We start from the raw sequence: 15,698 nt of genomic DNA on the forward strand, positions 1-15,698 counted from the left end.
TGGCCTGCAGGAGAACTCATCTCAGGAACAGAGGACTGAAAACTCTGTCTGCAGTCCCCATCACCTGGACATGAGGTGACAGTTGTTAGAGGCTGGAGCAGGAGAATGGTAATGCCTTTCTCTTCCCAGCTCTGCTCCCTGCACCAGTGGTGAACTTGAGGGAGTCAACTTCCCCCTCTGCTCCTGCCTGCCCACTCTTGTGAAGAACATCATTCCCTCTGTGGAGAACACCAAAGCCCAAGAAATGCATGGCAGAGATACTGGCTTTCCTTCCTTGCACTGAGCCTTGGGGACTCCAAGAAGCAGCTCTTTAGCTGAAGCAGAGCTTTTCCTGGCTGCTCAAGGAGCCACAGGAGAAGGCCCACCTGATGTGAGCTCTGTGCCATCTCAGGCATGGCTTGGGCCTTGGCTAATTCCCACCACCTTAAAGATGGCAATGCTCACCTCTCAGCTTGTGGTTTATCTCTCGTCCTGAAAAAGGAGAAAAGAGCAGGCACACCTAAGTCATGATTCATCTAATTCCATGTTCCTACAATTTGAACTCAGTTAAATGAATGCTGCTGGGAGAGAGGCATCTAAGGTAAAAGGCATGGATTTTTCTTCTGAACATGCCTCTCCTAGAGACCTTTCTTAGGTTCTTGATCTAACAGACAAAAGTGGCTTCATTAAAATCAATCCCACCTGGGTTGCTGGAAGCAGTCTCAGGGGAGCCAGTTTCCCCAGGGCACCAAACTCCACCAAGATGAAGGAATCATCACCAAAGAGGGAAGGAATCATCATAATCATCATGAAAGATGAAGGACAAAACTCTTCTGCTTGCTGTCTGATGCATCCCTGCTATTGCAGACCTGTTTGGTCTGGTGTGGTGATTGTCTGGTGGCAACCACTTCTCTGGGAAATGGTTTGCAGATTCTTGCCCCTTTTCATTATCAGCAGGAACAGCCTTAACCTATATGGCCAAACCTAATGTGACTGCAGGTGGTGCTGGTGGTGTGTAGTAACATTGTTGTTGCTGTAGCATGACCTTGTGTTTCCTGTGATGAAACATTCCTTGAGATGATACTGAGATGTTTGGGGGAGGAAGTAAATAAAATATACAGTGTAATGGTATTTCTCAGGGTCATTGCCATGCTGAGGGGCAGGTGGTATTCAAAGAATCACAGAGTAATTCAGTTGGAAGGAACCTCTGAAGGGCATCTGGGCTGCCCCTACTCAGAGCTGGTCCTGTTAGACCAAGTTGCAGAGGACTTACAGATTCAGACTGGTTTGGGTTGGAAGGGATCTTAAACATCATCTAGTTCCAATCCCTCTGCCATGGGCAGGGACACCTCCCACTAGACCAGATTGCTCAAGACCTCACCCAACCTGCCCTTGAAAACCTCCAGGGAGGGGGCATCCATGACCACCCTGAGCAACCTGTTCCAGTGTCTCACCACCCTCACTGTAAAGAATTTCATCCAAATCTCCAGTCTTAAATCTGCCCATCTCAAGCTTCAATCCATTCCCCTTCATCCTATAACTGCAAACCCTTGTAAGAAGTCCCTCCCCTCAACTTGCAGGGACAGAAGGTGCTCTGGAGGAATTTCCTCCCCCTGTACTTCAGTCCTAGGCTCTACCTGTGGTGTGTAAATACAGCTGTGTCTATCATGCTTTTATGCACCAAGGCAGTGCTGGGCCACAGCCTGGCCCTCTTGGATTCAGCCTAAAAGCCTGGCTGCTGAGGACCAGCAGCTTTATTTTAGGTTTAAAAATGACAGCCTTTCTGTTTGTGATAGCTCTGTGTATGACTTCAGCATAACCACTATCAGAACACAATTTGTCCAAGTCTGCAGAGAGCCCTTAATGATAGCTTCAAACTGGGAAGGATTTTATTCATCTTTACAGCATTTTAAATGCCAAGACACCACCTGAGCAGCACTATTCAGCACAGGATGAGATGTGGCAGAAGAGCAGAGGGATGAACACTCAGCTTTACACGCTTCACAGAAGTAAATAATCCAAAGTGTATTACTGTGCCTGCACTTCTCTGGGTGATTTGGCAGTGGGTGGCCACTGCTGCTGTCCTCAAAGAGATGGTAAAGCTTAATCTCACTCTCTGTGAGAAAATTCCTCTTTTCTTATCAGGCCAAGATGACAAATTGCACCAGAGAAGTGACCAGTGCCAGAGTGCAGGGCACTTAGTGATTTTCACAGGTTGCCATTTGAGACGTGTGTCTTACAGGGCTGTCACTGATGTGACCTCTCTGCAGCTCTCCCACACGTCTCAGTTTGATTCTTAAAGTGAGGTTAAACATGAGAGAGCAAGAGAGAAAAGCATTTAAGATTTTTAAAAGATCTAAATCCTGGAACTTTTCAACTTCCCAAGGTATAACTTACTCAACTGATACATGAAGGAACACTGAGGAGGGAATGGGAAGCCAACAGTAACAAACCACTTTAACACAGCATCTGCACCCTCTGCTCAGAGTGGTGCTTCACTGGAAGAGGTGCAAGCCCTTCCTCATGCCTGCTGTAACCCAGCAATGCTTGGCAAAACATCAGCAAGCAGAGAGACTGGTCAGAAATCTTCATCATCGAAGGTCTCGGTGCATCTCAGCATCACAGTCACATAATCAAACTGGAGATCTTCTTCCTGAAAGAGCCACCAAAGTTAAGCAGGATTAAAAATCACAGCAGCTGACTGTGTTTCAAATGTACAGTGGGTTGGTCAAGTGCTGATGTCATCAGCCACTGAGCCATGAGTCCTCCTTCCTCTCTGAATCAGAACCAGCACCTGCCAAGTGTCTGAGGTGCCTGATGAAGAACCTCTCAACCATTCAATCTGTTTCTTTCTCAGGTCACAGGGCTCCACCCTGTGTCTATTTACATAATTTAGACAGCTGTTACTGACTGAAGTAGGGAGTGAGTCACAGAATAGGCTCTGAAGATGTGAGAGCTTCCTTGACCCCTTAACTTCTACTGACTTCAGGCTTTCCTGCTCTTTTAGCAGCCAAAGGTCTCCTCTCCCTAGCCTGCAGAGAATAAGTGACCCACTGATTTTCACCTAGGTATGGTAAAACCTTTGGACCTCAATCTAAATTAATTATTTACTGCCCCTGCTGCTAAACATAGAATCACAGAACAGCTTAGGCTGGAAGAGACTTCAGAGATCATCTAATCCAACCTCCCTGCCATGGGCAGGGACCTCTCAACTAGCCCAGGTTACTCAAGGCCCCATCCAACCTGGCCTTGAAGAACTCCTATGATGTGACCTTAAGATAATAGCTCTTCAAAAATTACAAGATTGCTTAACTAATCCCATGCTCAGCAATATGGAGGCATGCTCCTGTTCTTATTTCTGGATCACTCTCCTTTTAAGAGCTCTCTCTTTCCTTGCCCAAATGGCCTCCTCCTTTCTCCTCTGTAAGTCTTTCTCAAGCATTTTTTATGCTGGTAGGGCACAGCCTCGAGAGCCAAGGCAGCAGCTGAAGGGGAACTGCACTCAGTGGATCTGTGACTGCAAAATGGTGAACACAGACAAACCAACAACAGTAGTTTGTCCCTGGACAGTTAACCAGAAACAGCATCATGTAGCACGGGGATGTAATGAGCAATAATTAAACCTGGCACCTCATCAGCTCTGCAGATGAAAGGAAAGGAGACCACAGGCTGCCCTTTGTGTTTCAGCTGGGTGCACACCACGTGCCTTGCCTTGCTACCACACACTGCTCCTTCTATAAGGAGCAAAGCTTACCTGGCAAAACTGTGTATTGGGAAAGAAGAGGCTCTTTAGGAAGTCAGTGATCTGCAGATTGAGTCTGTGGTGATCCACTGGATTTTCAGAAGTGCAGTCTGCATGTGCTGCACTGAAAATGGAACCAGACACTTGATGACATTTCCTGTTCCCTCATTTCTCCTCTTACCTCCCTTTTGTCTTCCACACCTTACTTATAAATTCAAAAAAAGAGATTTGAATAGTTTTCAAGATGATTTGGTAAAACCAACAGCCAAGAAAGGCAGGTGGACACATTGATGAGATATTGTCCAACAAATGCAAGGAAAATATGTAAGAAGAGAGAAGAGCAATACAGGAAACCAGTTTCCCAACAAAGGGGAAAATACACTGAGAGCAACAATGGTAATTTGGTAGTGTGCTTGGTAGGGTTGTTCAGAGGAACAGCTCTGAGTTCTTTTGTAAAGTTTTGGAGTGAATGGAGTACCCTGAGGTTGTGAAGTGACATGTTAGGTATCACTGGCAGATTGTACTCAGGTAACAGCAAAAGATACAGTAGACACTTTGGATCTCAGCTCTGTATCCTACAAATCTCAGATTTTACAAGATCTCAGCTCTGTGCTCTCCCTGTGTCTCACCAATCTCAGATTTTACAAGATCTCAGCTCTGTGCTCTCCCTGTGTCTCACCAATCTCAGACTTTACAACATCTCAGCTCTGTGCTCTCCCTGTGCCTCACCAATCTCAGATTTTAAATGATCTCAGCTCTGTGTTCTTATATTTTACAAAGTTCTGCCATCACCATACTATCCAGACCTGCAAGGCACAGAGTGGTAAGGAAGGCAGAGAACAGGATAAATGTTGACTGCTGAAATACTAATGTAATTTGGGACCTAAATCAGATTGTGAAGATGATGGCAATGCATTGCAATATTAAGGAGTACTGAAATCTTATTTTAAAAGCAATCAGCAGTTGTGGCCTATTAAATAGATATTTATTAAGCTTTATTGTGTATTCAAGTATGTTGTTGTCAGCAGCCAAAACAACCTTATTTCCATTCATTCTCTTCTGGAAGTGCAAGAAAGAATGGTAGTGAAAGACAGAGATTTACACTAAAAGAACTCTAAACATGGAAAAATCAGTAGAAAATGGGATTTTAAAAAGCAGATGAAAAACATTATTAGCAGAGAGAAACAATCCTCAGTAAAGTAAGTAGCAAGAATGCATAAAAGATGAGTCATAATCTGATTTTCCTCTTGAGGAAAGCAACCCTTTTCTTTCATTGGTCTGCTGGGGAAAAAGAGAAAATCAAAGGCAGTGGCAGCTTTGTATCTGACAAGTTCTCTTTTAGGTAACTCAGCTGACCTGCAGTGGAAAGATATGTTATTATTTAATAGATTTTGTGTTTCTTTGATGTTAACTCTTCAGGTCCACCACACCTCAGCTGGATTACCTCCTTGTGATTGAATTAAGGGACTTGAAAAAGGTAAGGGAGACAATGATAAAAAAAATGATCATTTTCTTTGTCTCAGGCAATGAGAGTGCAGTTTATGATTTAGCTGACTTGTCCTGGTCCTCATAGAGGTGGTAAGTGAGAGAGGGAGAGAGAGAAAAGGGAAATGTTACAAATACTGGAATTTGAAAAGGTGGAAAGCTGTGCAGAGTGGTGAAGGAAAACAGAAGGCCCCCAGTTACCCTGAAGTGATGGGGGATTTTGATCACAATGAAGTGATTCACTTCATAAGTGATTCTCACTGATTCTGCCATAAATGCCTATTAATCATCTCACTTGTGCACCTTAAGAGACACTACCACTGTGAGCACAGTCGCTGGAGGTTGCTACTCTAACCATGCAGGAAAAATTAGGCTCCAAAAAAACCCCACCAAAACCCAAGAAGCTAGGCTATTGCCTTACTTCACAGAAAACTTGCAGTAGAGTCTTCACAGTGGGTACTGACTTACTCTGTGTAGTAAAAGCAGTGAATTTGTAATTTACCTCTGGCTAGATACTCCCTGAGTCTTGCTTCTGTCAAGGAAAGCAGCAACAACATCAAATGCATCTTCAAACTTTACCTATCAGTGAAAACACTTCAGATGTCAACGTATCCAGGAGTCCTACCTACAGTATGGGTTTTAACAATGAAGCCTCTAAAAGCATGCTATCATTTCTTCCCATTTAATAGGGGTGTTTACAGCTAGAGTAAACCAGGAGGGTTCTGTGGAGACAGGAATTAATAAGGATTAGCTTATTTCATGACTAGGAACATGAGGTTATAGTCCATTCTCTTAGGCTTGTGCTTCAGCCTCTAGGAATTAGATTTAAGATTATACCTTAAAAAAAAAAAAAAAGCAATAAAAAGCATTAATTGTATAAGCACTTTAGAGACTTGACTGTGGGAACCTGTTAGACCAGGATGCAGAGCACTCAGAGATTCAGATCCATAGAATGGTTTGGGTTGGAAGGGACCTTAAAGATCATCCAGTTTCAGCTCTCCTGCCATGGGCAGGGACACCTTCCACTAGACCAAGTTGCTCAAGGCCTCATCCAGCCTGGCCTTGAACACCTCCAGGGAGGGAGCATCCACAGCCTCCCTGGGCAACCTGTTCCAGTGTCTCACTGTAAAGAATTTCTTCCTAGTATCCAGTCTAAATCTGCCCTCCTCAAGCTTCAATCCACTCCCCCTCATCCTATCACTACACGTCCTTGTAAAAAGTCCCTCCCCAGCATCCTTGTAGACCCTCTCAGGTACTTGAAGGCCACTAAAAGGTCTCCCTGGGGCTTTCTTTTTTCCAGGCTGTCCCCATAGGGAGGTTTTCTAGCCCTCTGATCATCTTCATGGCCTCCTCTAGACCCACTCCAGCAGTTCCATGTCCCTCTTATGCTGCTAATGGTTGCTGCTTACAGCTGGAGATCTCAGCCAGTCTCTCCAATCTGAAACCAGTGGCTTACAAGGGAGTTTGGATGCTCCCTAAGACAGATAAGCTCATTAGCTCACTCAGCCATATTGTAATCACACATTTTCTGTGCCAGAAAGAACTGTACATGCAACATTCCCATGACATTTCCTAAGGAGTTCAGCAGTAGGAGTTGTGTCCTGTGATTCAAAAAGATCTTATCAATGCAGCTTACTTATATGCCAAAGGTGGACATCTCTCTCTCCCTCCCTCCCTCAAAGCTAATAAAATTATGCACAGGTCTTTGAGCAGTTAGCAGCAGCAGCTTAGGTAATCAGTGCTGTAAGAACAGTTTACAAGAGGTTGGCTGTTATTTCATCTCTTTTGTAACAAATGCCCTGGTTTGCTCAGTCAGTGATTTCCTGGCTCTGCAGAGGTGTGTGGCACAGGCCTCTGTACCACTGGAACTGCTCTACAAATACTTTCTCTTTGCTACCAAGTGCTTTGAGGAGAAAACCCCACTCAACTCAAACCACAGCAGGCCTTGGGCACTCCTGGATATAGATCATCTGTGCTCCTCAGAGAGTCTGCAGACCACAATAGCTGTATGTTTCTTGCTCCCTCCCCCTGGAGCAAGTTAGAGCAAATGTAACTGTTAATTAGGACAGAAAATCCATAGGTCAGTGGAGACTAAGCAGGATTACTACAGCTGCACACTTAGAGCTGCCTGTGAGTCTTACCAGAGAATCTGGTGCAGACCTTCACCCAAAGGCTGTTTATTGTCTCCACTTATGCATTCAAGTGGTCTTGGGAAAGCTTAATTACAGCTACTCTATGTTTCCAATTAGAAGTTGCAGAGCCAATTAGCTTCTGGAGGCTTGGAGATTCAGAGGCAGCCATGTGTGTTACTGGGCACTTACTTCCTCTGGTGTGGACCCACTGGCTTCCTCACTGTCACCTCTGCTGTCCCTCATCCAACCTGCAGTGCACACAGGCTCCTGGCAAGCAGGCTTAGGATCCATGAGGCTGTAATACTGCAAGATGCTGTCTCTCCTTTCTTCAGAAAGCTCTTGCCAGAAGTGGGAAATAGCTGTGGAGACCTCAGGAAGAGGCAGCTCCTCAGTGCAAACAATTTCATGCTCTATCAGCAGGTCCACTGTGTGCTTATAAAAATGCAGGTATCTGCAAGGAAAGGAAAGGGAGGATCTCTTAAGAGCAGGCTATGAGGCAGCCATCTACTGCAAACCAGCAGGAGACTGGGGAGTAGCTCTGCTCCATAACTACTTCACTCACTCCCCCCACTCTTAGACTTCACACAATTACTGAAGGTTGCCCAGCTCTGAAGATCTTAGCAACTCTATTCTGCCAGGATTTCATCTGCAAAAGGCAGGCTCCAGCCACAGGCTCAGCAGGGCTGCCTCACAACAGAAGCTCCAAGTGCTGCAGGCTGTACTCGTTGCACAGGCAAACCTCATTCTGGCATTTAACAAATGTTGAGTTACTTGCCTCTGTATCCTGAGGCTTTTACACTCCAAGTCACTTTTTATACTTTCACTGGCATTGCACTAGACTTAGAAGCTTTGGCTGAGGTCATATCCTGACATAGTAGGTACTCTACATAGATAGAGACTCTAGCCCAGACCTGGATGCTCTGCCTTAAGTAAGCATGGGAGCTCAATTTTCTCCATTTTACATGTGAGGAAACACAGCCCTAAGATGACTTCTAAGCAGTCTGTAGTGAAACTTCTAATGCAGCACAGTTGCCTCCTCCCTGGGGGTGTCCAAGGCCAGGCTGGATGAGGCCTTGAGCAGCTGAGTCCAGTCAAGAGGCTTCTGAGCCCATGGTGGGGAGGTTGGAGTAGATCTCTAAGGTCCCTTCCAACCCAAGCCATTCTATGACTCTGAAAAGAAGTGTCACAACTTCAACCTGGTTGACTAAGTCTCAGAATAAGCCCACTGTGTGGCACAGGGAAGCAGGGACAGTACTGCCTGCTTTGGAAAGCAGCACTGAGGTTATTTTACCTGAATTAAATGCTTAGAGCTTCTCGAATGAACATCAGATTAAAGGAGCACAAACCAAGAGTTCTAGACACAGCAATCATTGTTACTGCATCTGGGCTTGAAATGATTCCTTGGAAAACATCCCAAATGAGCACATTTCCTGATGAACTGAAGAGTACTGCATAAGAAAGTTAACTCAAAAGAATTCAGTCATGTTCTTTTTTTGTAAGATTGCACATTTTTTTCCAGCAAACCAATACTGAAAATCTTAAGATAACTCTGCATGCAAGCACAAACATGTCAAAACTCCAGTTCCCATATGCTGCAATCTTTGCCAGTGTTGCTGGAGACAAAATACTGGAAGGGTAATAAGCAGTCTCATGGATGGCACTGTGCTCACTAAAGGTTTTGGCTGTCCAGCTCCAGAGGATCTGGAGCTTCTCAAACAGAAGATTATGAATTACCATTGGACTGCTTTGTTAGAGATACCAAGCTTGAACCATGACTCAACAATTTCCTTCCCAAATGGAAGGACAGAATCACTTTTTACATTGGACAGAGTACTGTGTAGTCCTACCAGCTGCTGGTCATGGGACAAACACCCAGTCTGTTGAAGCCCAAAGCATTTCCAGTCCTGCCCAAATAATGTGATTAGACCAAAAGGCTGTTCTCTTGTCTCCTGAAGAGTCCCTATTGTTCTATGTCTGCCACAACAGATGATCTTTTGAGAAGAATTAGCTGTGAACCAACTGCAATCTTCTGTAAGGCTGTAAGGTAAGTGCCAGAGTCCACACACTGCAGACCCTGGCCTGCTTTGTCACTGAAGAAAGGGAAAGTCAGGTGTTTATGGCTCTGTTGTGCAGTCCTTGATGAAGCAGAGCTTATCTCCCCCAGAAAACCCTGACTCAGCAGATCTCAAGGTCTTGTAAACAAAAGCATACTGCAGCCACCTCTGAAGCAGAAAGACTAGCAGGAGGCTGGTGCCATCTGCTGGCACAGCTGCAGGCTCATGCTGGTAAGAAACTCAGTAAGCCAGAGGAAATTTATAAATAAGCACCAGTTCGAAGCAAAAGAGAAGGAACTATGGAAGTGCTGGGTCCTGCTGTGTTGAGTCACAACAGCCCCATGCAGTGCTACAGGCTAGGGGTACAGTGGCTGGAAAGCTGCTGAGCAGAAAAGGATCTGGGGGTGCTGGTTGACAGCTGGCTGAAGTTGAGCCAGCAGTGTGCTCAGGTGGCCAAGAAGGCCAACAGCACCCTGGCTTGGATCAGCAATAGTGTGGCCAGTAGGAGTAGGGAAGTGATCCTGCCCCTGCACTCAGTACTGGTGAGGCCACACCTCAAATACTGTGTTCTGTTTGGGCCCCTCACTACAAGAACGACATTGAGGTGCTGGAGCATGTCCAGAGAAGGGCAATAAAACTGATGAAGGGTCTAGAAAACAGGTCTTGTGGGGAGCAGCTAAGGGAGCTGGAATTGTTTAGTCTGGAGAAGAGGAGGCTGAGGGGAGACCTCATTGCTCTCTACAACTACCTGAAAGGAGGCTGGAGCCAGGTGGGGGTTGGTCTCTTCTTCCAAATAACTTGCAATAGGGTAGCATGAAATGGACTGAAACTGTGCCAGGAAAGGTTTAGGTTGGATATTAGGAAAAAAAATCTTTATGTAAAGAGTGGTCAGGCATTGAAACAGGCTGCCCAGGGAGGTGGTGGAGTCACCATCCCTGGAGGTGTTCAAAAAGCATATAGACATGGCACTTTGGGACTTGGATTTAATGGGCATGGTGATGTGTTGATGCCTGGACTTGATAATCTTGGAGGTCTTTTCCAGCCTTAATGATTCCATTATTCTAAGTTCTTGGCTATGGTGGTGGTGGTGTGGAACACGATGCCAGCTGCAGCTGTGAGTTTCTCCTGGGACTGCATATTCATAACTCTGCAATGATTTAGGGTGACATTGTCTCTACTTGATGGTACAGGAGAGATTAGGCATTCATCTGTGTCTCACATCTTTATAATGAAATGATGATTTAAACTCTTGGACAAGCATCCATGACCTCTAAGTAACTCCTACTGCTGTCTGACAGCGAGGGAAGGAATGTGATGAACAATGTAATCTGAAGATGTCAATAACTTTGAGAAAAAAAACAGTAATTTTGCCACTAAAGTGGAGCAGGATAGATTTAGGTTGGCCCTAAGGAGGAAGTTCATTACAATGAGAATGGTGAAATACAGGAACAGGTTGCCCAGGGATGTGGTTGAGGCCCCATCCCTGGAGACATTCAAGATCTGACTTGATGTGGCCTTGGGCAGCCTGATCTAGTTGGAGTTGTCCTTGCTCATTGCAGTGGGGTTGGACAAAGGGACCTTTGAGGGTCCCTTCCAACCCAATACAATCTGTGAATCTTTAAGGACTTGGGAGCTGCTCAGCCTCATCAGGAGCAATGACAAAGTCACTGGCACAAGTCTTCTGCAAGAGAGATGGAGGCTGCAGCAGGGCTGGCTGAAGGGCAGTGACTGAATGCATGGTGTTAATGCAGACAAGTTGAGTGCAATGTGGGGCGGACCTACCGCTCAAATTCTGTCAGATCTGGGGATGCTGTGTCTGCACACTGCATAAATTCTGGCTTCCCATCCTCTTCCATTGTTGGTTTTTCACATTCTGGGATCATGTCCTGGACTGCAGAGTCACTCTCACTCACAGCTTCTGAGGCTGATGCAGCACTGGAAAGAACACACAGGGGAAAAAAAAGCCACATGAACTACCTCGTAACTGGATTAGTAAGGCCCTTTTCATGGTCTCTCCAGAGTCCAGGACTATTCTTCACAAGCCAGCTTTCTCCTCCTCCTTCTGCTTTGCAGGCAAAATGAGAAGTCCTTGGTGGAAATTTGCTACATAGAAAGGAAAGGAAATAAAGGCACTGATGACTGGAAATGAGACCAACAGCATGCTTGGAGTGCTCCTGCACTGTACAAGATTACAGGGGTCCAGGTGAAATCCCTTCCATCTTTGCCTCCCATTGCAAGGCCTCTGCTTGGTAGTTCAGTAACCATGACAAAGAAGTTCAGAGATTCTGGGATAGAAGCAAGTGAAAAGTTATCATCTTCCCTTGATTACTACAAGCCCTTACCTGTGATTGCTGAAGTGCCTCTTGACATATTCCTCCCTGACTTCCTCCAAGCTGGATGGGTTCCCATCCTCCAGACTGAAGGACTCTGTTGTCAGCAGAAAGGTTACTGTCACATCAGTGGCACTTTTGGCTTCCCTCTCACACTCAGCCCCAATCAAACAGAATCATTTCAACAACTTGTTCTTCATGAACCACAGCTTTTTCATTAGGTAATGAAAAGGAAGAAATGAGAAGAAGAAACTGATTACTCTCCTATAATGTAACAAGCATTACTGGGAGTTTATGATCCTTGAGGAACTTGGAATCAATGCATTCTTCCTAATGCTGGTCTGAGAGAAGTGGCAGTGAAAACAACCAGAAAATCAAAGTCCAGGTAAGCAGCAGCCAATGCAGTATTTTGCAATTGCCATGTAATGGGCAGATTTCATGTAGAAACCCTTAACATTCCCACAATCAACTCGTGACTCACAAGCAGTGTGAAGTGTACACACATGCAAGCAAACGTAAGGGGAAGTTCTCCTCCAAACTAGTCCTCAACCAACCTCACCACCTATGATCCCTTCAGTTTTGCTCTACCCCATCAACTCCCAGTCCTACTTGCCTCCACTGGAGGCAGTGGCCAACATCTGTCAACAGAAAGCATTCTGGCAAGGCTGTGAAGCCCCACAGCGGGAGCTGACAGCACATCCCTAGACCAGTGTGCCACGTGGTGGCTCCCATAGTCGTGGGGAAGTGAATGAAGACAACTTGCCAAGCTAAAAAGAAAACAAAACTGCAGCATCCCTCTTACCCATTTTTATCCATCTCCTATACTAGGAAATAAATCCTCAACAGCTCCTCTGTCCCTCTGCTTTGCCTCACATGAGAGCCAGCTGAAGTTTAAGCTCTGGTTGTGCTTTTGATGGCTGTGACTTGCACTGTGCCTTGTTGCTGTGTCCAGGAGGAGCATACATGGTCCTGCAGCCTCTCAGTGGGAGCCCAAGCACGCAATTTGGAGACCCACACCAGCCTGCTGGGGATGAACAGCAGCAGGGTGACAAAGGCGCTCTCCCTGAACTGCCTGTTGCCATGGGACAGCAGGAGTTACTGATTTCCTTCCTTCACCAAGGCTGGGGAGGGCTTATTTCTGAGATGCAGTTCTTAGGGGGTTGACAAGGCTTTTTACCATCCCTTGCTTACTGCTACAACTAAAGTCAGAGCTGGCTCTAATGCTTCACCTATCTGTTTGGCAAATAAACAAAAAACCAAGCCAAGGCAGTCTAAGTCAAATGCTTCCATAGTTACCTTTCATCTTCAGCAATGAACCCAAGGTTTGCTCCAGCTTCTGGATAGCTTTCTTAGCCTTACACAAAACCTGATACTAAACAGAAGAAGAAATCAGAACTGATTGCTCTCTGCTGTGATTGGATTCATGTTTTAACACGCCTGGGTTATTTTCTTCACTTGTCCTTCAGTCTCTGTGAAAACAACTGTGTTTAGTTCACCAGCTACCCTTATCCATATGAAAAAGGGGAAGAACTAATACTAGAGGAGACTAAAATACAGAAGAGAAGTATTTGGGTCTATCCTGTGCAATACATACACATAACATGCAGTCACATAAGACATTTCCTACTTAATTCTGATCTTCTTTCATCAGCAGACTTGTTTGGATTGTTCTCTTCTTGGAGCATGTTCAGAAATATCATGTGGGCAAGATTATTTGGATGTCTACCAACTACAGGCATAAGACTTTAGTAATCACTTCCCATGAGAACTTTGCTAGGAGAAGCCTTTGCCATGTTCTGCTCTCAGCTATTCTGATGTAAACTGAAATGACCTCATGCTGCACATACTTTATAGCAAGCACAACTGAGAACATAGAGACAGTACATCCAAATACACACAGCTCAAAAATGGTTCAAGATTTATGCTATTGATGAGACCATCCATGAACACCTCAAGCAGGAGCTTTCAGGCTGGACATTTTGACCAAAGGTTGAAATCTTGGCTTACAAGTAAACTTCTGTACTTAGGCTCCTGAAGATAGTGAAGTTCCATGGCCTCCAAAAATCACATAAGGGACATATGATCCTATTGAAAAAGCAATGGTAAGAACTTGTATGTGAAGGAAGTTCCACGAGACCAGACAAATTAAGCATCTGTTCAGTCTTAGCTTCTGAGAACCATGGTGATTTCAGCTTAACTTGCATCTTGTTCAGAACATGGCAAATGGAACTTTTACTTCAATCTGCATGAGAACTGAGTGGCTCAGCAGGCACAACACCCAGATAGCAGCACTTTGCATGTTCAGAGCCTCAAAGCCCTTTACAAGGACAATTCCTGTCCTGAACTGGGGAAAAAAAAAAGTAACCAATATAACTGAATGGACTCCAGGTGTTTATTCCTCTGCTTTAACTATGGTAATATCCCCCCCTTTCATTTGGGTCAATTTAATCTTAATTAAAAGTTTTGTTTTGATTAAATAGTTTCTTAAGTTTAGTAGAGGCAAATAAACACTACTGGTGCTTGTTTTTCTCCCTGACATATTTTTCCAGAGTGTCTTGAAGACAAAGTGCACCTCATCAAGTTGAATGAGTTACTCCCTCCTCCAGGGCATCTTCTGTCCCTAAAATCACTATTCTGACTTAGAGCAAAATGCTGTGAAATCAAGCTAATTTTATCATGGGGTACCTTGGTTTGTTTTCAAAACACTAGAAAAAGAGTTGCAAAGATAGAAAAAAACCTGCTGTATAGAAAGAAAAAAAAAAACCAAACAAACCAAGAGCAGAGCAAATAAGGCACATGGTAAACCCATGACTACCAAGTGAGCAATTTGCTTACACTGAGCCAGCAGCTTTAAAGTAAAAGTGATCCAGGAGAGCTGCACCCAGTGAAATGACACCCACCATTGGCACCCAGAAAGACACACAGTGGTCATCCTAAACAACCTGCTTAAACATACCCATGGATAACAGTGATGCATAGAGAAATAGGCTTCACACCTTTGAGGCTGAGCTGTTTGACTGGGACAGAACAGCTTCCCGGAGGCTGATGAAGAGCCTTGTGAGCACAGCTCGTTGGTGTGGCTGTGACGAGTGCTGCTTTGCCACGCAGAGCTCTGCTTCTTGCCGCTGTGTTAGGGGACTGGGTCGTGCTCTGGCATGTTTCTTCCTACGGTTTCCAGCTGCCTTCATCAAAAGCTGTAATCATACAATTGTAGAAGTGTTTTGGTTACAAAAAACCAGGAAGATCATGGAGTCCAACCACAGACCTAACACCACCATGGGCATTAACAATGTCCAAAGTGCCATGTCCACATGTTTCTTGAACATCTCCATGGACAGTGACTCCACCATTTCCCTAGGCAGCCTGTTCCAATGCCTGACCTCACTACTCTTGCAAGGAAAAAATCTTCCTTACTATCCAGCCTAAGCCTGCCCTGGCACAATTGCAGACAATTGCCTCTTATCTCCTCTCCTGGTACTAGAGAAGAAGAGACTGACCTCCACCTCACTACAACCATGCAACACAATGTTTATTTATACTCGAATAAATATGGAAGTGAAGAAATCTTACAGCCTGCATAGCAGACAAACAAAAAAGGAAAGCTCAGGGTGACTGCCAAGAGCACTCCAGATTACTTTTCTGTAGAAAATCATGGGGTTTAACATTTTCTTTTTGTGTAGGGGATGCCATCTGTAAATACTAAAACCTAGTCTAGCACAAAGAATAAACTGTACAACATGAAACACAGCTGAGACAAGCCCCCCCACCTCCTGTACCCTTCCCTGCAATGATCTGATGCTCCATCTCCATGGCATATCCAGAGCTTGGCTTCACAAAGCACTTCGACACCTTCCACCCACCTTACTAAAAGACAGACTCCTTCACAACACAGGAATTTTTTTCCAAATTAACTTGCGACATCGGAGCAGGCAACAATACCAGACATACACATGAGAGAGAGGGCCAGATCCACACC

The 15,698-nt window shown here is 45.0% G+C and overlaps 1 protein-coding gene across 1 annotated transcript; it reads right to left on the reverse strand.

Moving 5' to 3' along the window:
• Positions 1 to 2,557: 2,557 nt before the first annotated feature.
• Positions 2,558 to 14,910, reverse strand: STRA8 (stimulated by retinoic acid 8). The gene is made up of 8 exons (XM_054387043.1): positions 14,719 to 14,910; positions 13,019 to 13,094; positions 11,735 to 11,819; positions 11,175 to 11,327; positions 7,528 to 7,789; positions 5,709 to 5,785; positions 3,734 to 3,845; positions 2,558 to 2,632 (listed from the first exon to the last, which is right to left on the reverse strand). Exons 1-8 carry the CDS (start codon positions 14,908 to 14,910, stop codon positions 2,558 to 2,560), a joined length of 1,032 nt encoding a protein of 343 aa, XP_054243018.1.
• Positions 14,911 to 15,698: the final 788 nt, after the last annotated feature.

Source organism: Indicator indicator, chromosome 14, assembly GCF_027791375.1.
Source record: "Indicator indicator isolate 239-I01 chromosome 14, UM_Iind_1.1, whole genome shotgun sequence".
NCBI classification, from domain to species: Eukaryota; Metazoa; Chordata; class Aves; order Piciformes; family Indicatoridae; genus Indicator; species Indicator indicator.